The sequence below is a fragment of the Cynocephalus volans genome, chromosome 12 (genome assembly GCF_027409185.1).
Source record: "Cynocephalus volans isolate mCynVol1 chromosome 12, mCynVol1.pri, whole genome shotgun sequence".
Taxonomy (NCBI): Eukaryota; Metazoa; Chordata; class Mammalia; order Dermoptera; family Cynocephalidae; genus Cynocephalus; species Cynocephalus volans.
In genome coordinates this window covers 63,614,343-63,642,298 of record NC_084471.1, presented here as the reverse complement: position 1 = coordinate 63,642,298, position 27,956 = coordinate 63,614,343, and the positions used below count along the sequence as shown (strand labels likewise).

Sequence of the window (27,956 nt, the reverse complement as noted above, 5' to 3'; positions counted from 1 at the left end):
CTTAGGGAGACAGATGTTGCACCCTATTCTATCTCCAGGGCTCTCCCCAGAACCTTAATTCCCCTTCCTAAAACTGTCACCCCATCCTCAAAATATGTAAAAGTTGGTTATTTTTTAGTGGGTTGAAGGGAGCTCCAATGTGACTATTTAAAATCTCTCTACTTTCTTTTAAAGGGCTTAACTTTTTTCTTATCCATAAAAAATGCAGTCGTTTGAGGGGGGGTGCACCTTTGGAAGTGGTTAATTAGAACCTTGTATAAACATCTTTCCCCAGCCCTTCCTTTGAGGGCAGCATTCCCAATCCTATCCTCTCTCCCAGACATTAGAAACATCTTTTAAACAAAAGTCCTTGAATAATCCGATATAAAAATGCATGCCTCTGTTCGGCATGGTGGGGGCTTTGGAGGGGCAGGAGGAGCTTTCCTTACGTAGTGATGAACTCTCCAGGCTGGGGAAGGGTCCCAGTGGTTGGGGGAGGGCTGTTCCTGGAACCGCAATCTCCACGGGGGGTGAGGGAAGAGATGTCTGGCTGGCTCCTCATTGTGGAGGTGGCACAGGGGTAACCGTGCCTGGGCTCGGGGCTGTGGGATCTGGAGGCAGGGGGGTGCCTGGGTCTGTGGAGAAAAGAAAGATGAATAAGCCAGGGCAAGCAAGGGAGAGGGATCCAGACCCAGGCCACCACAGACAAAATACAGCCGGCCATGGCATGCAGCAAATGAGTAGATGAATGATGAGGTACCCACAATGTATTTCCTCTTCCCAACACCCTCTTCCACCTCAAACTGGGGAAAACTGATATATCCCAAATCATCCTCCTGCCCCCAAGGGAACTCTAAAGGGGGCATTTGAACATGATGGGAACAAGCAAAGAGATGCCAATAAATCATCATGCGAACAGCTGTTTCTCAAGTTTACAACTGAGATGCTCTGTGCCACAGGACTCCTCCGTGACCCAGCAATGAAAGGCCCCAACATCATCCCAGAGGTGGCAGCTGCCATGCTGGGGAATGGTGGAGGACAGCCAGAGAGGCCCTTCCTCCTGGATTCTACTTTTACCAGAGTGTTCTGAAAGGACTGTGTAAATTCCCATACCTGACCCCTTCCCCATCTGCCCTCTCTCCCTCCATGTGGACCCCTCTCCCTCACCCTTTTCCCCTCCTGACCCCTTCTCACCTGGCAGTGGGCTGGCACTGGGCAGGAGGTTGCCCTGAACAGCTGCCACAATGGCAGGGCTCTGGGCTGCGGCGGATCCGAGCCCCGGCCCGAGAGGCAAGGAAGATGGCATGGTGGTGGTCGCCGGCAGGTTAGGATGTAGAGGGTTCGCCATGGACACAGGCAGGTTAGGTGGGGGGAGAGTGCCCGGGGCGAACGGGAGATGATGGTGATGCCCATGCAGGTTAGGAGGAGGGGGAAGGTTAATACTGAGGGAGTCAGCTAGACTACCAAATGGGATGATGGATGGAGCAGGAGGAGGAGGAGGTGGCATGCCAAAAGGCAAACCCAAAGGAGCATTACCCGCCATGCCTGGGTGCCCGCTGCCTGGCACTGCCCCTGGCATCATTGAGGGAGGAGTTTGTTGGTTAGGGAACGGTGAGGGGCCTGGGAATGAAGAGGAGAGACCAAGATTAGAGTCATACAATCTCGCTTACTAACTCACTTTCAGAGCAAGGATAACCTAGCCACTCTTTGGCACCACCTTCTTTTTTCCTGACACTGTAATAAGCAGTAAATCCTTGGAACAAAATTCCAAAGGTCTGGGTTTGGGGAGGGGTCCCTGCTGGCTTAGGGACATAACAAACACAGGCCCTTCTGTAGAAATTGAGGCCAATTCTCATCTCGGGACCTATGATGTATCATCCCCTTCAAGGGGAACTGGGACATTTACCTGGATCCCATCAGCCAGCGAGAGTTCCAGAACCCATCACTTACCATGGGGTCCAGGGGGGGGTACTCCTGGTGGGACTGCCCCAGGCTGGGGTGCTCCAGTTGGTTGCTGCTGCTGTGGCCCTGCTGTTGACCCCGCCTGCCCAATCTGTTCAGAAGGACCTAAGCTTCCAGGAGGGGCCCCACTGCCGGCAGAAGGAGCCACAGAGGCCGGAGCCACAGCCAAGCCATGGATTGCGGGTGGCCCAGCAGCCCCTGTGGGGGGGATAGGCTGGGAGCCTGGGGGCAAGGTTGGTGGTGGCTGCTGCTGCTGTTGATGCATCTGTTGGAAATGCTGCTGCCGAGCCCTCATCTCTGCATACTTCAGCTGTTCCATGTGGAAGGCTTGTCTGTCGGCCAGGAGCTGCTGCCTCTGATACTCCAGCTGCCAGTGCCAATTGAGTACTGTTACCCAATTTTCGGAAGATCCCAAAGGCCTTTCTTCTGAAAGGCCCTGCCTCTCATTTGGATGGTTCCCAAAATCCAAATTGATTCCTCTGATTCCAAATAGATTCCCTTGATTCCTCTGTCCTCCTTGCCCCACCCCTTCCAAATTCCCATGACCTTCATGTCTTCTAACTACCCACGTGGCTTCTCATTGCAATGGAGTTAACCTGGTGGGATCCCTGGTGTATTTCAGCTCCGAAGCTATGAACTTGCCATGGCCTTGATTTGGAAAATGCTTCCAGTTTCTCTTGTCAATTCACATTCTTTTCTTTCTTAAAAATGTGCTAAAAACTCACCATTCTTAGGAAGCCATCCCAAATCAACTCGCTGGCCTCTGAACTTTGGCTTTATTCTGTGATCTCTCAGGACTTATATATCATACTTGATTTGAAATCTCTTAATCTGAATTTGTCAGATACTTAAAGTATTGTTAATTGTTTCTAATGTCTCCACATTATATATTTAATGTCTCCAATTAAAATCTAAGTTTTCTTTCTTTCTTTCTTTTTTTTTAAAGATGACCGGTAAGGGGATCTTAACCCTTGACTTGGTGTTGTCAGCATCACACTCACCCAGTGAGCAACCGGCCATCCCTATATGGGATTCGAACCTGTGGCCTTGGTGTTATCAGCACCACACTCTCCCGAGTGAGCTACAGGCTGGCCCCTAAACTCTAAGTTTTCTAAGGACAGGGTCCCTGTCTTCTATTTCTTTTTATGTCCTCTCAAAGACAAAATGGTTCAACACTTTGTCTATATCATCCCCTTTCCAAGTTCACTTCTTAGATCTAGAGCCCCCACCCTCTCATCATCCCTTAAACCCATTCAAACACTCAACAAATATTTATTGAAAATCTACTATGGGCCAAGCACTGTTCAAGGACCTGGAGATGTAGCAATCAAAAACACCAACTAGAATCTGCTTGTGGAGCTGATGTTCTGTGGAGACCTCAGTTTCCAGGCTACACTTGTGAGGCCACCTGTCCTACAGTGTCCGGGGCCAGCTCCCCCTGCCCTGGCCTGCCCTATTCGTCTCTGCTTTGAAGCCCTGTCAGTCTCAGACTTTCTGCACTGTTGCTTCTCTCTCTCTCTCACACACACACATACCCACCCCTCCAATCTGAAACTGAGGCACAGCTCAATGTCAGGGCGGGGCTCCAAGGCTCCCACTGACCCCAGAGGGTGTTACTCACTGCTTCTCGTTCCCGGTCCATGATCGTCTCCAGCTCCTCAAAGTGGCGGAGTTTGATCTCCAACTTTTTCATCTGAGTCTCCACCAGCAGGGCCACCAAAGATTTGATCTTTCTTTCTTCAACAGCAGCCAAGTGCTAGGGAAGGAGGGTGGGACTGCACATCAGTGGAAGGACCCAGCTGAAGACATTCCAGGGGAGAGAAAGGTAGGGAGGACTTGCTGCGGTCCCAACCCAGAGTAGTACAGGCTTGACATTTTTATTTTATTTTATTTTATTTTATTTTATTTATTTATTTATTTTTATTTATTTATTTTTTTTTAAAGATGACCGGTAAGGGGATCTTAACCCTTGACTTGGTGTTGTCAGCACCACACTCAGCCAGTGAGCGAACCGGCCATCCGTATATGGGATCCGAACCCGGGGCCTTGGTGTTATCAGCACCGCACTCTACCAAGTGAGTCACGGGCCGGCCCCAGGCTTGACATTTTTAAAAGAACATGAAGAAGAAGAGTGGCAAAGGATAAGACAAAGTCAAATAACAACAGGACTGAAAATAGGCCCAATGGTAGAAGATTAAAAAGCTTAGCGATGACTAACTCTCCCTTCTCTCAGGATAAAAATAAAAAGGAAACAGGTGATCATTATTTAAGGGGTGAGCAAGGAAGGATTTCCTCTGAATGAAATGAAATTAGAGAAGTGGGCATCTTCCTGCTGGGGTCTTCGGGGTCTGCCTTACCTTGGCCTTCACTGCAGCAGCAGCCAGGGCAGCGGCGGCAGCGGTGGAGAGGTTGCCCTCACCAATGTCCCGCTCCACCTTTGCCTTCCTTTCCCCCTCCGATTCCACCACTTCCTTCGGCACTTCCTCCTGCCCTTCCTTTGGCTCCTTCTCCTTCTCAGGATCAACTGGGCCAGGACAAGGGTTGAGTTAGCGCTACAGCTTCGCTTCTCTTTCCTGTACCCCTCCTGCCATCCTGGGAGGCTCACCTATTGGGTCCCCATCACTCTTCTCCAACTCCTTCTCGCTGTCGCCTTCTTTCCCTTTCTCTTCATCCTTCTTGAGAGCCTCACTGGTTTTCTCCTTTGCTTCTTCTTCTATAGCCCCTCCTCCTTCTCGGAGTTCCTGAAGTACCGGTGAAAGAAGAAAAGAGTATTGGGGTGAAGAGTTTGCATACGAAAGGCCCAGACTTGTAGCTGAATTTACTCTTCCTACTTTGAAGGTGATCTGGCTCCATGAGACAGCCCCATCCAAGCCCAGCCCTGCCCACCTGAAGCTAAACAAAGCCAGCTCCCCCATCACCACAGCACCACGCCTGACCCCTCCACCTCCCAGCCCGAGGACAATCCATCTATACCTTGGGCTCCTTCTTCTCATCTGTGGCCTGGCCCTCCGCCCTTGCCTCGTCAGTTCCACTCTCCTCTGGGCCCATGGGGAAAGGAAAGGAAATGGGAAATGTCTGCTATAGAATCTGTCTCTACAATGCTTTTCCAACAGCCCCTTCTACCAGCCAAGATCTTAGTGAGAGGACAGTAGGGAGCCACAGTCCCTAAGGCAAAGTTCTGGGGAAAATTAAAACCCCAGCGATTCTCCCATTTGTGTTGTGCTCTGATGCCAACCTGAGGCTGGGATGGAACAGGGAGGCCACGTGGCTCTTGGTGAAAAGGGAGAAATCTGGGAATTTGCCAGCCTTACCAATCCGCTCTGGCTCATCAGAGGTGGTTCCCGCAATGCCACTGCTTTCCAGACCGAAGGCTGGGTCTGCTTTGCCTGTCACTTTGGCCGCTTCTTCCACTTTCCGAACATGGGCCTCCACCAAGGCTGTGGGTACCTCTTCCTTCATTTTGGAGAACTCCTCTGCAAGACCCAGAGGGGATGAGGCTGGGAACAATGCAGGTGGGCTTTCTGGCTATCCCTGTGAAAGCTTCCTCACAAGCCCATCTCTTCCTCTAAGGCCAGTACGGAGCCTAGACAGGTGCCTGAGCTGAGGCTGGCAACAGAAAAGGCCAGTAGGGCAGCCAAACTTGAAGGGTTTCCCGGTCTGACTAACCAGCCCTTCAAATGCAAAGTGAGAAGGCTAGGACCCTCCACATTACCTAGGGCCGACTTTGCAGCAGCAGAGGCAACTCGGGGATCAACAACGGAGGCCAGAAAAGCAACAGTGCTCATAACAGGGTTGCCCGACTGACTGAAGGGGATGGGCTGGTAGGCCAGGGGGCCCAGGGAGGCCTCCGAGTCCTCCAGGTACGGGTCTTCAATGGGAAGACGAAGAAAATGCAAGATGCACTCGTCCTGTGTGCGGCTTCCCACATGCTCAGATACTTTGTTCCAATCATCTTTGTACATTTCCAGTGCCTGGTTATAGAGACACAATTCAGCTTATTTAGCCACTTTCTCCGCAGGTCAACTCCCCCAATCTTATTAAAGGCAACTGTCTTCAAAGCTGTATTCTGGTATTTGTGTACTCTGCTGGGTCCAAGGAGGATCTCCAAGTAGCACTAAGAAAGGATGTAGAGTTAATAAAATGGCCTAAATCCCTGGCCTGGAGCTGTTTCCTAGGGCAGGTGCAAATGGCATGAAAAAGGGGAGGGATTGGGGGCAAGATCATACTCTGCTCATGGCAGACTCCATGAGCTCTCCCCACTCACAAGTGCAGCAGGCACCCTGGCCACTTCTGTTTTTGTAGAAGAACTCTCCTTTCCAGCCCCAATTACCTCCAGGAGTAGCAGGGTCTCCTGTTCTGTCCACTCTCGAGTGGCACTGGCCGCAGCTTTGCTCTGTAAAGCAAAGTCAGGAGAAAGGAAGCTGTGACCTCTGAGGAGCGAAGGTTCTCTACCCCTGAAGTCAGCCCGCACTTCATACCTTGGAGGGGACATTCTTCTTTGTGTACATGTCTGTCCGCAGCCCAAAGTTCTGCATGTCTGTTGGTTTCTCTTTGCCTTTGTCAGAAAAGTTGAGCATTTGTTGGGAAGCAGAGGTCTGCTATTTGTGGAGGGGAAAGAAAGAGGTGAGTACGAGTGACCCTGGGAGCCAGGGGCAGACAGAGAGAGAAAACAGACAGAAGGAGCTTCCTTCCCAAAGCCAGGGACACCCCTGGGTGGGACTTCCTCCCTTACTGCTATAGCTCCTCTGCTCTCGTCTTTTTTTCCCGGGCAGGGGCCCCCCAATAAAGGGGCAAATAAGAAGCCCAGTCTGCACCCCACCTACCAGCTCTGGCTTGCCCTTAGCCGTCTCTGGCACCAGGTCATCCAGCTCTTTGCCCTTTCGCCCAGCCTTGGTATCAGCATCAACCTGGCGGCCCTGGGGGACAGAGCTTGGCGTCATGGAGGCTGGGCAGGAAATGACCAGGCCAAGGCCCTGGAGGCCTCAAAACCAAACACTGGGCGGCCCACAAGCTCTGGGGCACTCATGCCACTGTTTCATGCTCCTTTCATGGTTAATTAGACATGCAGTTGGCATGATATCCATTTGTTTTCACATATATATTTACAGGTTGTCTGAGGAGCTGGACATTTGGGTTCTAATCCTAGATTTGACACTACATGACCTTGGGCAAGCCACATAACCTTTCTTTTCTTAATTTTTGTAATGGATGAAATGGAAATGGAAAAAAAAATGGAGGTGATAATAATTATTAGGCAAAAATGAAAAAATGGGGGGAAGATGACAAATTTTTAAAATTCGAAGCAAATTAATTTTAAGCCATTTTTCTCTGTCTGCTCCTTAAGCACAAGGAGCATCTCCCTCAGCAAGTCCTTGCAGCCTTAGGTACAGAGGCTCAGACAGGGTGCTAAACACATGGGGCTGATTCCTGTAGCCCCTAACATCCCATGGAAAAGGAAGAAGCCTCAAAACACTCCTGAACCATAACCCTAAAAACCAGAAAAAGAAAAGTCCAAAGAAGCCCAATCTTACCCAACCCCACCCTGTCCCCACAGCCCCTCACCCTACCTGTGGAGTCTTGGGCTGCAAAGGCACCAGCCCTGATGGTGTGTCAGCCAAGACATGGAAGTGAGAGGTGGGCGGAGGCCCCATGGGGGTTGGTCGACTCTCAGCATCCACCTGGTAGTTAATAAGACCCCACTGTTCCAGGAAGGCATGAACCCTGTAAGGAGGGAGGCAGAGACAGGGTCACACAGGATAGCCAGAAAGGTACATGAGGAGGAGGGCTGGGGGTGAGGTGGGGGCATTAAGCTCCCTCTTCCCTGGCCCCTGGTCCTCTTCTCTGCTCATTCGATTCCCTGGGAAATCCCACCTGCTCCCACTGTCCACCAACCATGTAAATGGCCAGTGACGCCTAAGTCTACCTCTCCAGCCTGGACCTCTCTCCATACCTACCTACCTATGAAACATCTCTTCCTGGATAACTAGTAAAATGGAACCAGTATCTTTCAACTACAAATGTGAGCTCCTTTTCTCTTCTTTATTCAGAGAATGCACCTGCCATTCCCTCAAGTCAATCATTCCCCAAACCTGTACATTGCCTTCCTCTAGAGGTGCTTTTTCCTGTCCATTCCCCTGTGTTCCTTGCTGGCATTTCTACTTCTGCCAAGACACATCCACAGGCAGACATCCTCATGTATCCCCTGCCTCTCAGCCTCAAGACCCACCTCATGATGGCACAGACATCACCTGCCAGGTTCCGGCGGCAGGCAGTGGAGGTAAGATACTCTTGGGGGTTCAATCGGTAAGTGTCAATCATGAAGTTTCGATAGGCCAGGTAGCTTAGAAAAAAAGAGAGATGAACAACAGGTGGAAGAAAAATAAATGTTTGTTGAGGGTTATGGGTAGGAAAAATGATAGAAGAGCTAGTGATTCCTCCTGTGTGGCAAAGATGGAAAATAATAGATTATTTGCCTCAATAAACATTAAATGCCTGCTATGTGCTAGATGCAAGAAATTCAAACATTTCTTATATTTTTCTTGACGGGATTTTGAGTTAAATTAATTATCTCCTTGGCTGTACTTGGGGATCTTTCACCCAACTTTTGAACAAGGAATTAAGAAGTAAGAAAAGGTGCCCTTGTTTCCAAACTCAGATGTTAAAGGGAAGTCCTTATCCATGAATACAGCTAGTCAGCATGATATGGTAGAAAGAATATATGTTTTGAAGTTGGAAAGATCTAAGTCTAACTCCCAGTCCTACCATGATGGCCCTGGCAAGTTACTTCAATTTTTTGAACCTCAGTTTCCTCATTCATCTGTAAAACGAAATGTCTGTTGAAGATTAGAGAGGTTTATAAAGTACAAGTACAATGTCTGGCACATTGTAGGAGCTCAAAAATGGTAGCTATTCTGTGGTACAGCATAAAGTTTGAGAACATGAGCCAGACTAAAGGATTCAGATCCTGGTTTTACTACTTACGAGATGTGTGACCTTATGCAATTGACTTAACCCCTCTATACCTCAGTTTCCTAATCTGTAAACTGGAGATTATAATAGTACCTCCCTCTAAGGTTGATGTGAAGATTAAATTAGTCAATGAATGTTGAACACTTAGGATAGTACCTGGGAGAAAATAAGACTTCAACAGATGTAGGCAATTATCATCCTTCACTATTCTATACCAAGAGTTCACTTCCTATTCCAACCTTGCTGGCATATCATATCACTACTTCCTTTTCCTTCCTTTTCACACAATACACTGCTTTCCTCAGGAAGAGGAGAGAGAACCATACCAATCTATGGGGAAAGAAACATCGTGGGGAAAACGATCTCAGAGAGGGGAAGCTGAAGAAAAGCTAGGAAAAAAAAACTTGTTCAGTTCTCAGTCTCACCCACCTCATTACGTTTTTATCCTGGAGTATCCCTAACTTATTCAAAGTGAGACACTCTGAATGGAGTGTCTCATTCAAAGCCAACTGGCTTTGGCCTGAGGCAAAACCTTGAAGGAGATGAAGATGTCTGAGCCCCAAGCCTGCACTTTATATAATACTTCTTTTCTAGAGAGCCCTCTCCATCCCTTAATTCACAGACTTGGGTCTTTTCTTAGCTCCTTCTCTTGTTTTTCTATCAAAACCTACTCTCAGGGACCAGACTGGTAATAGTCATTTACACCTTAGTCAAAGCTGTTACTTGTGCTAGGGATATCTACATTTTAAACAATATCAGTAATTATGGACTTAAAAGCTCTGTACACTGTTAAAAAAATTTGAGGCTTTGGGGCAAGTACTTGTTTTGTACAGAAAAAAACATGCTTAATATCAGCCTTGGGCAAATCCTAAAGAACATGTGTCTAAGTGCTGGGCTGGGACTGCCTAAGGACAGATATGTCTTTATAAGCCTAGCACAGTGCCTGGCTCATGGAAGGAGCTCAAGAAATATCTGCCAAACTGAATGTGGCTGGGTCAGGAAGGGTGAATGGGGACAGGAGGGAGAAAGAGAACTATGAGCTGAGATTTCCTTACATCTCTGGAGTCTTCGACTTGTTCTTGCCGTTAAAGAACTCGGGGAGAGCCCTCCGCTCGATGGCATGAACGCTGCAAGAAAAGCCAGAGTGGATTCAGGAGAAGGCTCTGGTGGAGGGATGGGAGCCCCAAAGGGAGGAAAAACCTAGAAGGTGGGATGGGAAAACAGCTCAAAACTACGGGAAGGAATCAGAAACGTCCTATCAGAGCTGTAAGACTCCAAAAGAGACCAGGAGCTCCTCTAAAACTGAAGTGTACCCTGGTCTATCTGGCTGAAGAAATTTGGAGGAGGCAAGATGAAGAACAACCTGTTGACCCCTGGAGGTAGAGAAATAGAAATTCAGTGAGAAGCTGGAGTAACAATACCTATTGTAGTCAAACCAGGCAGCATAGCTGGGAATGATGATGTGGTGGGTCTGTTCAGTCACGTTGTCCTCATGCAGGTCTGGATTCTTGGTCTGCTCCCCCTTGTTCCCGGTACTGTTCTCATCCTCATCCTATGAGTATGGAAGCTGCTGGACACTAAGCATTCCCATTTTCCCCCTAGCAACCCTCTGCTTCTTCTACACCCCAGGAATAAGGACACTAAAGATGGGTGATGGGAATGAACAGTTATGGACCCCAGGACTCTGAAAGGATCAGAGTTTTGAGCAATAGCTAGAATTTGATCAGGGTGGGAAAATTCTGGGTAGTGAAAAGTTGTGGGCAGAAAGAACTTTAAAATCACAAATCAGAGTCACACAGAGAAGGAGGGCCTCTCTAAACTGGCTCCACCTTGCCCGTGGTCTCCATGCTTTCATCCTCCTGTTCATCTGAAAGAGAAAGACAAACAAGATATAAGGCTGGAGCCTCCTGAGGGGCAGGAGAGTCCTACTGAAAAGCCTCAACAGGCTAGGAGAAAGGTGGAAGCTGAGCCTTCCCCCCACCTTCGGGCCCTGACTGCCTTGCCCAATAGGCTCCCGTCTTACCCAGGTCAGTCATGGTGCCTCCTTTGACGGGGGCTGACTCGGAGTCCTTCTTAGTGTTGACTGTCAGAAGAGAGTCATTTTATCAGACAGATTCTGCCTAAAACAAGCCCTTGCCTCTCCACTGTGAATAGTTCTAGAGATCCCATTTTCTCAAAAGTTTTCTCCACATGATCACAAAATATTGCTCTCTCTAGTCATAATCCTTCTAAGGCTTGAAACTCACTTGATATTTTTCTCCATTTCCAACCAAAAATTCACTTAACTTCTTTTTCCTGTTTTTATTTATTTATTTATTTATTTATTTTAAGTTTTATTTTGTCAATATACATTGTGGCTGATTATTGCTCCCCATCACCAAAACCTCCCTCCCTTCTCCCTCCCCCCTCCCCCCCTTTTTTTTTTAAAGCTCCCAGCCCCACATGGTTCATGTAAAGTCTTTCTCTATGTACATTCATAAATCATTCCCGTCTTTGATAGGCCCTTATCACCATCTATATACCTGTAAGCTCTTAATGGACAGAATCTGACCAAATCACTCTGTAGAGGAGTGATTAGATGTTAAGATTTTTAAAAGCAGAGGACACTTTCCTTAACTGAGTTCATACATGAAAGCTCAGGAGAAAACACAGAGAAAAGAGCTGATTGATGAGGGGGTAGAAGCCAGAACTACTCTCTCTCAGTGCCCCCCCCAACCCCACCCTCAAAATACTCCTGGAATACTTGGGGCTAGTCTATGGAATACAGATTGTAAACCAGTATTGTATAGCAATGGTCTCTAAAGTAGGGTTCTCACATAGTATGCAGAAGATGACCCACTAGAGTACAGAAAGAGAATATCAGAACTTCTCTTTATATTTGTTTTTATTATTCTTTATATTTTTCCATTTTTACAGATAATGTTTGCATGTGTTTTATAATGTTCCTAAAGTAGTGGTTTAACAGTACACATATATGATTTGTACTCAAATATACTTTACTGATGGGAGTGCTTAATTAAAAAGAGTTTGGAGACAACTACTGTCAGGTGCAAAGCACATTCCACAACTCAAACGTAGATATAAAGTTAGAGGATTTTCCATAGTATTGAAAATAATTTCAATAACCAGCTAAATTTAAGAGAAAGATCCTTTAGACTTGGAGCTGGAATTGGGAAATCAGCCCACTCAAGGGGTTTGCCACAGTAGATGCAGGACTGGGAGTGTGGGTGGGTCCCAGGAGCTTGACCAGGCCCATACCTGTTTTGGGCAGTGTCACTTCTTCTACGTTGGGAACTGGTGAGGGCTCATCCATGTCCTTTGTCAGATCCTCTTGTTCCTCTTCCCTGTGGCCACGCTTTGACTTGGTATAAGGTGTTGAGGGACTGGGAAGGAAAGAGAGTGATAAAGAACCCAGTCATCCTTGGGCAAGGAGTTCCTGGAAGTTGAGGTTCAAGAGAAGGGAAGCAAATGAGAATCCCAAGGGTAGAGCTGAGCACAAACAGAAACGAAAAGCTACAGAGTAATGGGAAGTGGCAGGGGCTTTTCATTTGGTGATTAAGCTCTCTTTGAGTTTACTACATGTCTGGGACTAGAATTAACAACTGGGCTGCTAAAGAAGATCTCATCCTCCCTCTCAGGACACCTGCAGTACTACGGATCGTCCAAGTCAGGGCTAGGTGGTTATGGGATGGAATTTGTCTGTTCTTCCTTCCTTCAACATGGTGTGGAGAGAACAGTGAACATGGGTCAGGTTAGGGACTGGCATACCCTTTCTTAGCATTTTTCTTCTTAGCTTCCGGGGTGGGTGAAGGAGATGGGGAGCGTTTCCTCTTTTTATAGTTACCCCCCTTCTTGTCTCGGCGATCAGAATCTGGGCTGTTCACCTACAGGTTGGAGAATTGGGACAAATGTCAGCCTATAATCCTAGTGAAGATTTGTTCTGTGACTTATGCTAAGGGCTCCAGGAAGAAAGAAAGGATTTTCACCTCATCTGTCAATGTCTTAGCTGAAATCTTCTTTCGGCGGGAGACAGGATTTTTGTCATCATTTACTTCATAGTCTTCCTCATTCATCCATTCATTGAAGGTGTCTGTGTCCAGGATCCACTTTGCATGAACCTAAAGTACAAAAGCAAACTGTGCTAAAGAGGAGCCTAGAAGTCACAGCTCTATCTAGGGACCCTTAACAGAAAAAGCCCAAGGGCACAGGAGCCTCCGTTTTACCTCCAAAGAGTGGTCTGGTCCTGGCATTCTTCTTGGGGCGGGGGTTTAGAAAAGCTCACCTTCCTAGGTTTCTCAGGAGTTGGAGCATCTTCCACAGATGCTTCGATTTCACTGGCTGGGATCCACGTATCATAACTGCCATGGGAAATTGAGCGTGAAGTAGAATCAATGGGATGAAGTTGTGGAAAAGTAAAGTGCAAATATTTTACTTCTTCCATTTACAAAAAGTATTGGGTTGTGGGCTTATTTTTCGGTATGATTATTTTTCCAATTAATATTGGTATTCTTTTCATTATAGAGTAACAAAACATTACAAAACATTTCAGAAATGGAGAATGAAAAGAATCACCCTAACATAGCTACTCTCTCTTTTTTTTTTTTTTGGCAGCTGGCCGGTACAGGAATATGAACCCTTGACCTTGGTGTTGTAACACTGAACTCTAGCCAACTGAGCTAACCAGCCAGCCCAACTCTTAACATTCAATATGTTTTCCCCAGTAATTTTTTTTTTTTTTTAAAGATGACTGGTAAGGACATCTTAACACTTAACTTGGTGTTGTCAGCACCACGCTCTCCAATGTGAGCTAACCACTCATCCCTATATAGGGATCCGAACCTGTGGCTTTTGTGTTACCAGCACCACACTCTCCCAAGTGAGCCATAGGCCGGCCCTGCCCAGTAATTTTTTTTGTGTGTACAATTTTGGTTTTACATCATTGTAATCATACTAGATGCTATTTTACATGCCACTTTTTGCAGTTAATATTCATCTATTAATTATCCTTATAATTTCATTTCACTTTAAATGCCGCATAATAGCCCATTGAGTAGATATACAAATTTGCTAAAACATTTTCCTGTTAGACATTTAGATTCTTTTTTTTTTTTTTTTTTTTTAAAGATGACCAATAAAGGGATCTGAACCCTTAACTTGGTGTTGTCAGCACCACACTCACCCAGTGAGATAACCGGCCATCCCTATACAGGGTTCCGAACCCGTGGCCTTGGTATTATCAGCACCACACTCTCCCGAGTGAGCCACAGGCTGGCCCTTAGATTGTTTCTTATCAAAAATTATACTGAGACAACTATCTTACACATAAAGCACAAAACGTTGTAGCCTAAGCCTTGTCCAGTTAAGTCGAAACCTCCCCCAAAACACAAGATACACATAATAGGTGGGAAGAGAACAAACTGACCTAAGAATAACCCCAGGCTAGCTGTTTAGCATAGCTGGTTAGAGCATGGTGTTATAACACAAAGGTGAAGGGTTCAGATCCCTGTAATGGCCAGCTGCCAAAAAAAAAAGCATAACTCCAAAAGAGTGCCTTCTTGCTCCACCCGATATTTTAGAGCTTCTGGGTCTGGCTCTTATACTTAAATCTGCCCCAGGAACCCATCCTCACCTGTCAGGATAGTAGCCCCAGTGCAGAAGAACCTGCTTATCCCTCTTCATGACTGGTCGTACCCATTCCTCTGGGGAAAGAAACACAGAAGGGTGGGAGATAAGCTAAAGGGGAACTCAAAAAATAACTCTGTACAAAAGCCCTAACTAAGTACTCTCCTGTTGCAGCAGGGACTTGGCAATAGGAACTTAAGATGATAGGAGGATTCAGGGTTGAAAGGAGAGAGGAGCCCGGGCACTGCATGGTGATCCGAGTAGTTCTCTGCCTCCTAGTCCATACCATCCACTGCAGTGGTCATGAGAACCCAGGACTCACCTTCTTCCAAGTTCCCTGGGACAGGATACACAACATGGGAGGCATTGTTCTTATCCTCAGTGACCGTCCCCTGGATGACACAAAGAGAAGCAGGTAGATATGGTCACCTCTGAATTACTTGTGGGTATAAATAAACCAAAATAAGATTTAACCACAGATCTGCCTTCCTAATCACATTTTACTTACTATGGTATTAAAGTTAGCTTGCATTCTCTATGCACACACCAACTGAATGGCAGAGGGAAATAGATGGAATTGTGCTAATAACGGAGAAAACGCAAAGAATTTCAAATTGCTACAGATAATTCTCTGAATAGATAATCTACACACAGGAAATTTAAAGTCAATTGTATGTCCCTATCAATGACATTTGCTTGTTATTAAAAAGTTCCAAAGAGCAAGGACTTCATTTATCTGAAATCAGGCAATCTCTGGCCCAATGGAAGTAGATGCTATTTTCCTCAAGGCCGAAATGAATGCAGTCTCTAGGAACAGTGATCCCAACCTGTCAGGACTGGGAAATGGGAGAAGCAGACAGGAAAAGGAGGCTCAGGGCTTTAACCCTAGTCTTTTTCCAAGTAAATAGAGCCACCTTTGCAGTAGAAAACATGGTACTTCAGGGCTGCTTCTCAGTATGGAAAACATCCAGAAAAGAGTTATGGAATTTCTGAAACCTGTCCTGACCCACCCACTCACCTGGTGTCTCTTGATAATGTCTTTTAATTTCCCTAGTAGTTTGGGCTCAATTTCTGGGCACAAAAAAATGTTAGGTCGAGACAGGCAATTATTCTGTGGGGAGAAGAAATAGATGGGATGAGATCATATGCAAGGGGTGTTTAGAATTCTCACTGAGGGAAGGAAGATGGATGGAAGAGGATCCTGACTATTACCTGCACCAAGGACTTCTCAATAGTCATGAACATTTCCACGTTGCGGTCCATACGTGACGGATTCTGGAAATCATAACGCCGCCTTGTGAAGAAGCAATAACCTAATGAGTGGTATAGCTCAGGTATGGGGATGAGGTGAGGGTATGCGACTTCTTAATGTGGGAAATTAGGGGGCAGTGTTGCTCACAGCTGCTGCCAAATCGCCTGGGATCTGGGGTTCACTGATCTCTGCTCCATGTATCACCCCGTGCTTAGTTCAAAAGAACAGAGAAAAGCTTGAGGTGCCAACCTAAGAATCCCTTTTCCTCTACAATATACACACTGATACAAACGTGCACACACATTCTTGAAGACTATTTTGGCTCTGATTCTTTTTTTTTTTTTTTGTCGTTTTTTCGTCACCGGCAGTGAGTGCACCGGTCATTCCTATATAGGATCCGAACCCGCGGTGGGAGCGTCGCCGCGTTCCCAGTGCAGCACTCTACCGAGTGCGCCACGGGCTCGGCCCTTGGCTCTGATTCTCAACCATTTTTCTGACCTAGTAAGTCAGGCCTACGACCTAGCAAAATAAAAGACCGGCAAGAATTTCTACCTGTGTTCTCCCACCCTAGAAAGACTCCAGAAAACCACAGAGGGGGATGCCCTCTACACTAAATGTAAGAAGCATATAGAGAATGCATCTCACCATCCCTGGTCACTCTTGAATTTGTAGGCAGCTGCAAGTATGTGGCACAGGGAGCCTCCTGCTTTGAAATCTAGGAAACATTTGATCTACAAAATCAAGACAGGAAAGAAGTATGTGAAAGTTACATTGTAAATTCTCTTATCACTTAATTCTTTCACAGAATTCCATGCTGAACTGATTCCCCTCTCAAAGCTGGAATTCTTTAACCTTTGTGCCATTGTACCCTGTGGCCTGGAAAAGGGGAAAGAAACCAATATTCACAAAGCACCACCCTGTGCCAAGCATTTTAATGAGTTATCTCATTTACCATTACAGAACCCCTACAAGGTAGGTGCATTAATCCCATCTAGAGATGAAGGAACCGAGACTCATAAAGGTTGCCCAGGACCACAAAGTCATCAAGTGGCAAAGCCAGGATCTGAACACAAGCCTGTGCAAATAAAAATCTCATGCTTTTTTTTTTTTTTTTTGTCTTTTTTGTGACCAGCACTCAGCCAGTGAGTGCACCGGTCATTCCTATATAGGATCCAAACCCCGCGGCGGGAGTGTTGCTGCACTCCCAGCGCCGCACTCTCCCAAGTGCGCCACGGGCTCGGCCCAAAAATATCATGCCTTTTCACCACGCCATAAGAGACTCAGACTGAACACGCCATAAGAGACTCAGACTGAACTCTGAGATAAACTGCTGCACAAAGTATTACTAAGACAAAAGGAATGATAAATTGGGAACCAGGCCATGCCAGTAATGCCCTAAGGATAGGGATGGTAGGAAATAACCCAAATCTCAAAAATTACAAATTTACAAATATGTTTTAAAAATCCAACTCCCTCTCCAGTTTGGAAGACTCATCCCCTTGCTTTTGCACTCACCGGCAGTTTAGTGAGCGGTGCATTGCTGACATGTTTGCCAAAAACTTCTTCCTGAAATTGTAGCAGCTGTACAACCAGGCTAGACAGGGACTTGTTAGTGGGTGGTTCAGCTTGTATATACTGGGGAAACAGAGGGAAAGGAAAGAAAAATAGACCCCAGATAAATTGTCCACCATCTCCCATATTTCTCCCCAAGGGGATTTGGAATCAGAGAAAATAAGGGCTCTGGAGCAGAGAAAATAGTGCCTTTCTCACCCACATGTCTAGTCTCTGTAAAGAAAATGGCATAAGGGAGGCTCTGGACACCCCTAACCAGGAAGTTGAAATTCTGCTGCCACTAGCCCAGGTTGGCAGTGTTGGGTGCTTGGCGTGAGGGAAGCTTCCTAGTCTTTCTCAGCTACACCCTGAAATTGGAGTTGCAGGACCCTGTTATCTTGGCACCTGATCTCCAGCCAATAGCACTGAGAATTGTAAAATTCTGAAAGTTTATGGAGTTCAGGTCACAGAAGCAATATCTTCAGGGTTCTAAGTGACACAACAGAGTATTTCTTGGGGGAACTCTGCAGAGGGTCATGGTTCCCCCTATATCCTAGTCTAACAAGAAAAGTGCAAGGAAGTGAGATGGGGCAAGCAGACTGAGAGAGTGAGCTTGTACATTCTGCTCCTGCTAGAACCTGGGCATAAATGTCCTTGTAGGCCCTCCCAGATGAGAAGGATCATCTACTGCCTAGCCTAATGGGGAGAGCAAGACAACATGTATCCTCTTTCTGAGGAAACTGTATTTGAGACCAACAATCCTGGGCCTTCTTGAATGTTTCCATATTATGCTACTTAGTATCCTAGCCTTCTGTTCTAATTTAAAACTGAGCCAGGAGGCTAACTTCGTCTTTACCTTTTGACCTCTGTTTCCTCTACCCTAATGACAGAGAAGAGAGCACCTCTCAGTGGGAGGCATAAGGAGATCTGTGAAGGGAAAGGTAATTGACAAAGAGCGAGGAGCATGAAAGCTAAACCAGGGCATAGGCTGTCAATCCCCCCAGGGCCAGAGACTAAGTCCCTAGCCTGATCTCCCCTCAAAAGGTCAAAAGCAGAAGCCTGGGAACCAGACCCTCAGTCTGGGCTACAGTCAAACCACAGAAACAGCAGCTGTGTGTTAGGATTTTGACACCCAGAGAGACCCCTGAGAGAAAGACCAGGCTCATAACCAGGATAAGTGGGGAGTTCTCCTAAACCACTCAACACACTTCTGACAGGCTGCAAAGCTGAGTAAGAAGAACTGGGGAGCTGAAAGAAAACCAGAAAGAGAACCCCTAACTGGGGGTAGTGAGAATGAAGAGAGGCAGACCATTTCCAGAGAAAAACCAGGCCTAGAGACCAAAAAGACACCAGGAAGAGGTCTGGTAGAAAAGACAGGTAAGGCTTCTTGAACCCTTTGTTCACCACCTTATTACTTCACCTTATTACTTCCAGTTATGGGGTAGAGTGTGAGGGGCTAGAGATATAAAGCTCATCCTAGCCTCTGGACCCCGAACCCAGGAAAATGGAAAGCTAGGTTGCTGGTCACTTCATTGTGAAGCTGAGGAATGGTTTAAGGGGTCGCTGCTCAGGAACTTCCATATCCTGGCTCCCTGCGAGGTTTTGTAGCCCCTTAGATGGAGGTGGGGGATGAGCGGTGGAGACAGGTGATCTCGAGGCGGGGACCTTTTTCAGGCTGATACGCAGCCAACGGGCCTGCTCTGTGGCTGTTTATCCTCCAGCTTTCCTCATCTCTCTGAACATACACAAAGCACCAGGGAGGCCACAGCCTCGCCGGTACCTGGCTCCGTGGGGAGCTCTGGCGGACGCTGTGACGGGCACCCTGCGTGGGGGGGCGCCCATACGGCACCCCGTCCGCCCCCGGCCGGCTGCCTCTCCCGGAAAAACCGGGAAGGCGGTGGCTTAGGGGAAGGTGGGCTGTTGGCACTGGGGCCCGCCGGGCAGTGGAGAAAAACAAGGGGCAGAGGGCGCAGCAGTGGGGGCGGGGGCTGAATCAGAGGCGGGGGTGCAGGGTAAGAGAGGCTGGGGGAGGGGCGCGGGCGAGCTGCAGGGCGCGCTGAGGGCCGCTCGCGAGGCCGCGAGGGAGGGGCCGGGGGCGGCTGGAAGGTGCGCAGGATCCCGGGGGGCTGCGGGGCCGCGGTCCCTTTGTCCCGCCCCCGGACCCCGCGCGGCCCTGCCCTCGTACCTTCTTGTAGTTTTTGCCGAGCCAGAGCCGCACGTTGTCGAACTGGGTCACGGTGTCCGCAGCCTCGTAGTACTTCACGTTGGGGCCGCCGTCCTTCTTCCGCACCGCCATCTTCTCGGGCTCGGGCCCCGCCGCCGCCGCCGCCCGCCCCGCTCAACTCAGCTCCCGCCTCCTCCTCCACCCGCCTCCCGTCGCCTCCCGCCGCCTCGGCCGCCGCCGCCCGCCGCCTGGTCCGGCCCCGGCCTGCGCAGCGCCCCCTGCCGGCAGACCCGGCGCCGCGGCGGCGGAGCGTCCGGCGCTGGGCCGACCCTGGCTGCCTCCCCGGTGGCGGCGGGAGCCTCCGGGGAGGCGGCTGCTTCCTAGAGGGGGCTCCACTCTCCTGAGATCGCTCTTTACCAGACACGAAGTCCTTTCCTTCTTTTTGCCTCTCAGGCCAGGAGTGGGATACCTCTCCTACCCCAAGGGACGCCCGTCGCCGGAGCAGCCCTAGCCCAAAATCCCGAGTGGCCCTCACCGTGCACGTTTCTAACCCCATGGAGCCCCTAATCCCAAGGAATTCCAAACCTTTTCCCTAAGACGTTCCTTCCTTTCATCTATTCCCAGGAGTCCCCCCAATACCACGCTCTCACATCTTAACCCGAGAAGTCCCCTACCGCCACCCTGGGGGCCCAGTGCCTTCCCTCAACCGCTTCCTCCGCAGGTCTCGCCATCGCCTCAGGGTCTGAGTTCCTTGAGACCCTCTCTCTGGGTCATCCCGTCCACCTGACTCTTCCTTTGAGTGGCATAGAGGAGAGGTAAGGAGCGAGGGGTGGGAGCCCCAGGTATGAGTGTCTGGGCCGGGGCCCCACTTCCCACCGCCACGCTCCTTCCCCGGTTGCAATGTGGACCCCTTCTGTAAGCGCGCGGCAGTCTGCAATTTTGGGAGTCACGGTGGCCGAGTGGTTAAGGCGTTGGACTCGAAATCCAATGGGGTTTCCCCCGCACAGGTTCGAATCCTGTTCGTGACGGCTGCTGTTTTTTACCCCATTAACAGAATGTCAAGGGGACCCCAATCCTTACACATATCTTTCGTGCATTTCCCTGTCTCGCAGAGTTTCACCCCTGGGTTAAGGAGGGATGGGGGTGATCTCGGGAAGCTTAATTATGCACAACTGTATTGTTTGCTGGGATACAAATCACTTTCAGAATTCTATAACTTAAGGTTAGCTACCAGGGCTTTGGCACACGTTTCATTCTCTAGAGTGGATAGCGAAGCAAAGAAGAGTTAAGGGAAAGTGAGTGCCGGTTGCGCAATCATAGTCTCAGCAGAAGTCTCAGCGAAAAGAAGGCACCTCAGAGTTCCATGACCAGAAGTCACACCTTGTAGGTCTGATTACGCTGAAGACACAGGAAAGGGGATTCTCTCATTTGGATTTCCTTGAGGTGTACCTCACATGTCACAGGGATAGAAGGGAGTAAGTCAGTTGAAACATACACACCGCAGACTCAGCTGGAGCCATGGAGTGGGAAGATAACTATCACTTTGTATTGAGTGCTCATTATGTGGCAGGTACTGTTTTAAATTCTCTGTGTATTAACCGAGAAGAAAATTAATCTTTTTCTAACCTCTAACCCTCCTGTACTCACCTCACCTGGTTCTTTCTGTCCCCTAATTTCTGATTGTGGAGAAGATCTGGGCTACTTGTCAAGGATGTTCTTTTTGTACCTTATTTCTTACACAGCAGCATCTTCTCTAAGAAGGGTCCCAAAGGGTAAGGGGTGCAAGGGTAATTCATAGAGCTTTCTACATTTATACCTTAGATTTTCCCACCTTCATACCATTATTCAAGCAGTTCTTTCCAGCTTCACCCTTGTCACTGCTTCCCCACTCCTCACCATTATCACTTTCTAAAATCCTCCATATTCTTTAGGCCACTCCTCTTTGAGGCTCTTGATACTCCAGATGGAACCTATCGGTCTACCACCACCATTCGCTGAGTTGCAGGCAAGGCATCTCCCGTGACATGCTTCCATAAAAACAAGTTCTATTTATTTTACCTTCTAAACATGTCTCAAATCTTCCCACTTTTTCAGGAGTGAGTGTGTAGGCAGGGTCCACCATTTGCTAGAGTCTTCATTTGGAAAATGGTAGCCCTTGTGAGGACTACATGAGTTAATATATGTCAAGCTGCACTACAGCATCCATGCTGCAGCCTGAGACCTTAAACACTTCCATACTGCTTTTTGTGTTGCATGATCTAACCCCTTTGTCTTACCACTCTTCCATATTCACTAGATTCCATCCACTGGCATTAGATCCTGGCACAGTTATTTGGCCTTATTCATGCTCTTCTCTGAAATAATCTTTCTCATCCTCAGTTTCTACGCAGTCTCCACCTAAGTATTGGTTCTCCTGGAAAGTCTCTAACCACCTGTTGCCCACCACATCCTATGCCCTAATCTTACTATGTGAAGTCTTTCTTCCCCAGTAAAATATAAACTATCGACACATGTAAATCACTGTTTTTAAACATTTGTAGCTAGGAAATATTAGGATTTTTTTAAAAAGGTTAAAAATCTGTTGCATAAATGGATGTTTTTTACAGTGGCTATGTGTACTTTTTTTTTTTTTTTTTTTTTTAAAGATGACTGGTGGGGGCTGGGGGCCGGCCCATGGCTCACTCGGGAGAGTGTGGTGCTGAGAACACCAAGGCCACGGGTTCGGATCCCATATAGGGATGGCTGGTTGGCTCACTGGGTGAGTGTGGTGCTGATAACACCAACTCAAGGGTTAAGATCCCCTTACCAGTCATCTTTTAAATAAATAAATAAATAAAGATGACTGGTAAGGGGATCTTAACCCTTGACTTGGTGTTGTCAGCACCATGCTCTTCAAAGTGAGCTAACCAGCCATCCTCATATTGGGATCCAAACCCGTGGCCTTAGTGTTAACAGCACCACACTCTCCCAAGTGACCACGAGCCGGCCCTCTATGTGTACTTTTTTTTTTTGACCGGTAAGGGGATCGCAACCCTCAGCATGGTGTGGTCTGCACCACGCTCAGCCAGTGAGCGCACCAGCCATCCCTATATAGGATCCGAACCTGCAGCCTTGGCGCTACCAGCGCCGCACTCTTCCAAGTGAGCCACAGGGCCGGCCCTATGTGTGCATTTTTAATCTTCCCTTGGACTATAAGCTTCTTGAGAGTTAGGACCGTGTTTTTCTTTTTTCTTTTTTTTCTCTACAAGGCCTAATATATAGATAGATGTGACCAAATATATACTGAATGAATGAATAGAATCTAATAGGCTCAGTACTCTGCTTCCTACCAAATCCCATTTTGAAACATGCTTTCAGATTTAAATATCTGGAGAGCCAAGACTAAAATTGACCAGCAGAGGGCAACTAACAACTATGTTGTGATAGGAAGGATCCATGGTTTACAAAATGGAGGATCTGGACTGAGAAGAGGAAGCAGAGGTAGTTTGGTACTTGAAGATCATCCCTTTCAATCTCAAATGCTTTCCTTGTAACTTTTGGGGATGAGAGGCCAAGGCTTCACACCTTCACATACAATAGATCATTTCAAATTTCTACCATCCCCGCCGCCTACCCCAACTCCCTGATTTCTTCATCCTTCCCCTTCCATCCCAACATATCCTATCTATCTGTCTTTAAGTTGCATGATCTGTGCCCCCCACTCCCTGTCATTCTTATATATTTACATTCCACCCCACTGGTATTCTTTAGATCCTGCTACAGTATTTGACCTTGCTCATCTTCCGTGAATTTACCTTCTTCACGTATGCTTGTAATCCTGCTCATTTCAACCTCCTAAGGAACCTTCCATAAATATCATTCTATAACACCTTCAAATTCTTCTCCAATGGATCAATTCTTCATGATGAATTCAGAACACTTCCTAATCACATTGTTTTAAACTTTTTTCAAATAAAGTGTATACATTCCTGCCTCTAGCTCCATACTATCTTAATACTCTGTCATCTGGTTTCTGCCTCCTGAAGTTTTTTAGACATTAGTAGAAACCATCAGACAAATATAATAGTTTCTTCTCAATCTCCATTTGCTATGTTTGAAACCGCTGATTTCTTACTGGCCTTCGGAGACACTGTACTATATTTTTCCTTCTTAGGACACTGTTCCTCCATTTTTTTCTCCCTCCTTTGAATTATTATTTTGCAGCTGGCCAGGTACAGGGATCCGAACCTGTGACCTTGGTGTTACTAGCACCATGCTTTCCTAAATGAGCTAATCAATCAGCTCCGCCACCTGGGGAATTCTAACAAAGCTTCATTCTTCTTCCTTCTCCTAAGACAAAAATCTCAAAGCCACCTTTCCAGGCATGGCCTCAACCAAATCATGGTCCTTTGTCTCCAACTGCCTACATGTCTGCATAGCTAACCTAATGTCACTTAAAATGCAAACTTTTCCTCTCTCAGAATCACATTCTCAACTTTTTACATTTTTGTTGATAACACTATTCTCTCAATTTCATCTAGTTTCCAACCTTAAGAATGATCTGACATTTTCTTTTCTACCATGGCCATCATTCATTCATCACCTGCTTCCTCCAGCACATCATCTTAATTCATGCTTTTGCTACAATGGCCTTCAAGGTGCCCCAGTTTCATCACACTTAAATCCACCTTTACACTAGTGTACTCTAAAAAACTGCTGCTCTCATCATATTATCCCCCTGTCCAGGAACCTCAATTTCCCATCTGATCAAACACAAGCTCCTATGATCAACATACCCTGCCTAAATCATGCATGTGTTCACCCTTAATTCTTCCCAATAGGATACCTCCCATCTAATTAGGCTAGTCATCTCCATGTGACAGCGTAATTCCTACATTCTCTCATGAATTTCCTTCTGTCTCCTCTTCACCTTATAACCAATAACCAGCTAATGCCACCCTGTAATGACCTTTTCAGCTGTAAATTCTTACATCTTAATCAAAATTGCTTTTATGTAACTAATATTTAAAAAGCTAATGTTGAGGGCCGGCCCGTGGCTCACTTGGAAGAGTGTGGTGCTGATAACACCAAGGCCACGGGCTCGGATCCCTATATAGGGATGGCTGGTTCACTCACTTGGGAGAGCGTGGTGCTGACAACACCAAGTCTATGGTTAAGATCCCCTTACTGGTCATCTTTTAAAGGAAAAAAAAAAGTTAATGTTGGGGGAATCTAACACAGAAAAACTTAATGTTATCCCCTTCCAAGCTGTTGACTTGTTGGAAGTTTGCAGATTATCCAGTAAAGTAAATCATTAGAGGACTTGGGCTGAAATGATCTCAACCTATACTTGTTTGGGGGATGCTGTCATTGCACACAACATTTCTGGAACTCCTTCACAGCTAGTTTTTAAGCCATATTTAAATGATTTATTACTTCAAAGTTACTTAAAAAAACATTAGCCAACTTTGTCATACATCTATTCTCCACATTTTGTTCCAGATTACTTCTGGAATTGCCAAAGGTTCCATTCTTAGCCTTTCCTGTTCTCTCCTTTAATGTTTGTATTCATTCCTATATCTTAATCACCTCTGGGCAGATAACTCCCAAATCCACATCTTTAGCCCTCACTTCTTGCTTTTAAGCTCCAGACCCATCTTTCCAATTCCTGACTAAACACATCTGTGTGAAAGCACTTCCAACCCAGTGTTCCCCAAATTAGTTCATTACTTAACCCCCAAAACCTGCTTGTCTTCTCCCTGTTCAGGTTAATGACACTGTGCTCCCATCCATGCAGACTAGAAACCTCAGTCTTTATCTGTGACTCATCTTTGGTTACGTGCCCATTGTTTATGTGCAGTGGTTAGGAACACAGGCTCTGGAATGACTTTCTGGGTTCCAGTCCCAGTTCTGATTATTAGCTATGTGAATTTTGTCTTCTGACTCAGTTTCCCCACATAGAACATGGAGTTAATAAGTGCTTATTTACTGAAAGTTGCTGGGATGACTAAATTAATATTTAATATTTAGAATAGTTTTTTACTTATAGTAAATTCTCAATCTGGCTATTACCCACTTTCATTACTCCTAATATCCAATCCTGTTAAGAACTCAGCTTCAATAATTCCTCTGAGAAGCCTTCCTTACCATATCCCACCAGGTAGGTAGTTGACCCCTTTCCTCCTTATTGTCACATTGTACTTAGTCCATATCTATTAGCAATGTATTATTTTGTATTTCCCATTATTTCAAGTATATGTCATCCACTGAGCTGCATATTCCTTTAAAGTCTTGGTTCTCAATTATTTATATATCTCAAATGCCTCATACCATGTCTAGCACATGATAGGTATGATATAAATGTTGGCTGAGTCAATCTAATCAGTTATTACTACCTGTCAAGTTTTCTTCCCAAATGTCTTTTGTCGTCTCTTTCCAGCTCTATTTCAAACCCTTATCCTCTCTACATGAACTACCGCAAAGTTTACTGGTATTGTTGACACCAATTTCTTGCTGTCTTTCCAATGCCACCAGAATCATGAGTTGGAAATTAATTCCTCTTCTCAAAAACTTACCTGTAAAAATAAAAGTCCAGGCCTGGCCAGTTAGCTCAGTTGGTTAGAGCACCACCTTGTTAATACTAAGGTCAAGGGTTCAGACCCCTGTACCATATAGCTGCCAAAACCAAAAATAAACAAAAAGAATAAAAAAATAAAAGTCCAAGGTCTCTACCATGCATTATAAAGGCCTTCCAAGAATTGGCCCCAAATTATTTCTAGTCTTATCTCCCATTACTTCCTTCAATAAACTCTGTGCTCTTGATTATACTAGTCTCTTCCTTCTTCAACATATCCTTCACCTTCACTTGCTTTTATCCACACTGTGATCTCGCAAACTCTAGTTTTCAGTTTTTGCCCACAAGTATTGTTTTGAAAATTTTGAGCCAACATTTAAAAGTTGTGAGATTTAGCATAAACATTAGGATGTCCAGAGCATCTTGAAAAATCGTAAGATCTGGCAATACTGGATTTTTATTCTTGAAAGCAGCAACCAACCATAGCTGCACTGCCAATTGCCCCCTTCTCTCAGAGCATGTATGTGCCACCTAGCCACCTTTAAAGAAATCTCTCAACAATACAACTGTACAATGAAGAGATCAGATTAATGGTGGGACAATTAGGTATATCTCCTGATGTTTCAAAATAGAAAGAACATCTCTCCTGTGATGTCTTCTATCCCCAGAACTATTTAACTTGAATCTCTCAAAACTCTAGATCTAATTTTGTTTACTAAAATAGGGGCTAGAGGAATAAGTTAAAGGACAATGTGAAGCATCAGTCAAATCCAAAAGACCACTATCCAGGACAATTGGCCCAATCTCTTCAACAAATTAGTATTACACACAAAAAAGATTGTTCTAGGGATCCAGATAAAAAGTGTAAACAGAATTAAGAGATAACCTGATGTAATGCATGGTCCTGGATTGGATTAAATTAGCTATAAAAGGGCTTTTCTTGGGACCACTGAAAATGTGAATATGGGTTTGCATTAGATTATTAAGGATACATTGTTAATTTTGTTATTCTGACAGTGTACAAAAATGTTCAGATTTTTCAAATGTATATACTATACTGAAGTAAAAAAATTAAAACAATCAGTCCTCTCTACTCTCTCCTTTCCCCAACTCTCCTAATCTTAAAAGTTTAGAATGGATTGGCAGACTTTTTCTGTAAAGGACCAAATAGCTTAGGCTTTGTGGCAACTCTCAACTCTGCTGTTGTAATACAGAAGTGGCCATAGATAATACTTTATGTATTATCTACACAATACAAATGGACATGGCTGTGTTCCAATAAAATGTTTTACAAAAAGTAGGTAGTGGGTTGTAAACTGTAGTTTGTTGACCTCTAATCTAGAATAACACTTCTCTTGAAAAACTTTTCCTCATACCCACCAGAATCAATGGCTTTGTCTTCCTATGCTCACATATTGCTAGTAAATCCACTTAGCACATTTATTATACCTTATTATATGCTCATCTGCATTAGGGAATAAGATCTTTCAAGGTGCCCTTTTACATGAACCCGCAACCCCACCCTCGTGAGTATCTTGCAGGATAGACATTCAATGAATATTTGTTTCCAAAAATCAAATCAGCTCTAAAAAGAAGATACAACACCATTCATGACATTCAAAAGAATGAGCAGCAGGTTCTGGAAGTAATTCTGAAGGAGTTTCAGGAAAAAAAAAAAAAAAAAGCACTACTAGTATCACTGCTTATGCTGTACATTGTGATGTGTTCATCATTATTTTATAATCATACCTTGTACGTATGAAAGCATAGACTCAGCACAGAAATGCCTTTTTCCTGTCAATCCACTGGAGTACTATCAGGTTTACATTAGGTATATGGTAAATGCTCAACAAATTTAAAATACAGTTCTAGTGGGGAGGGGAGATTTCCTTTTTCTCATGACA

The 27,956-nt window shown here is 46.0% G+C and overlaps 1 protein-coding gene and 1 non-coding gene across 4 annotated transcripts; one reads left to right on the top strand and one right to left on the bottom strand.

Annotated features, from left to right (window-relative positions):
• Positions 1-223: 223 nt before the first annotated feature.
• On the bottom strand, positions 224-19,678 carry SMARCC2 (SWI/SNF related, matrix associated, actin dependent regulator of chromatin subfamily c member 2). 3 transcript variants are annotated; one of them, XM_063074614.1, is made up of 29 exons: positions 19,521-19,678; positions 17,300-17,419; positions 16,430-16,515; positions 15,745-15,826; positions 15,551-15,643; positions 14,855-14,924; positions 14,540-14,609; positions 13,193-13,268; positions 12,897-13,028; positions 12,679-12,794; positions 12,169-12,293; positions 10,934-10,993; positions 10,740-10,777; positions 10,332-10,462; positions 9,966-10,037; positions 8,168-8,281; positions 7,509-7,662; positions 6,765-6,857; positions 6,420-6,539; positions 6,272-6,334; positions 5,654-5,912; positions 5,253-5,414; positions 4,915-4,979; positions 4,547-4,682; positions 4,299-4,465; positions 3,563-3,697; positions 1,930-2,308; positions 1,516-1,599; positions 224-614 (listed from the first exon to the last, which is right to left on the bottom strand). In XM_063074614.1, exons 1-29 carry the CDS (start codon positions 19,629-19,631, stop codon positions 538-540), a joined length of 3,390 nt encoding a protein of 1,129 aa, XP_062930684.1. In that variant the 5' UTR covers positions 19,632-19,678; the 3' UTR covers positions 224-537. The 3 variants fall into 3 exon arrangements, with proteins under 3 accessions (XP_062930684.1, XP_062930685.1, XP_062930686.1); XM_063074615.1 differs by having other exon boundaries at positions 6,420-6,536; XM_063074616.1 differs by lacking the exon at positions 6,765-6,857.
• Positions 19,679-20,444: 766 nt separating this feature from the next.
• TRNAS-CGA (transfer RNA serine (anticodon CGA)) lies at positions 20,445-20,527 on the top strand. The gene has a single exon. It is a non-coding gene; the product is annotated as a tRNA-Ser (tRNA).
• Positions 20,528-27,956: the final 7,429 nt, after the last annotated feature.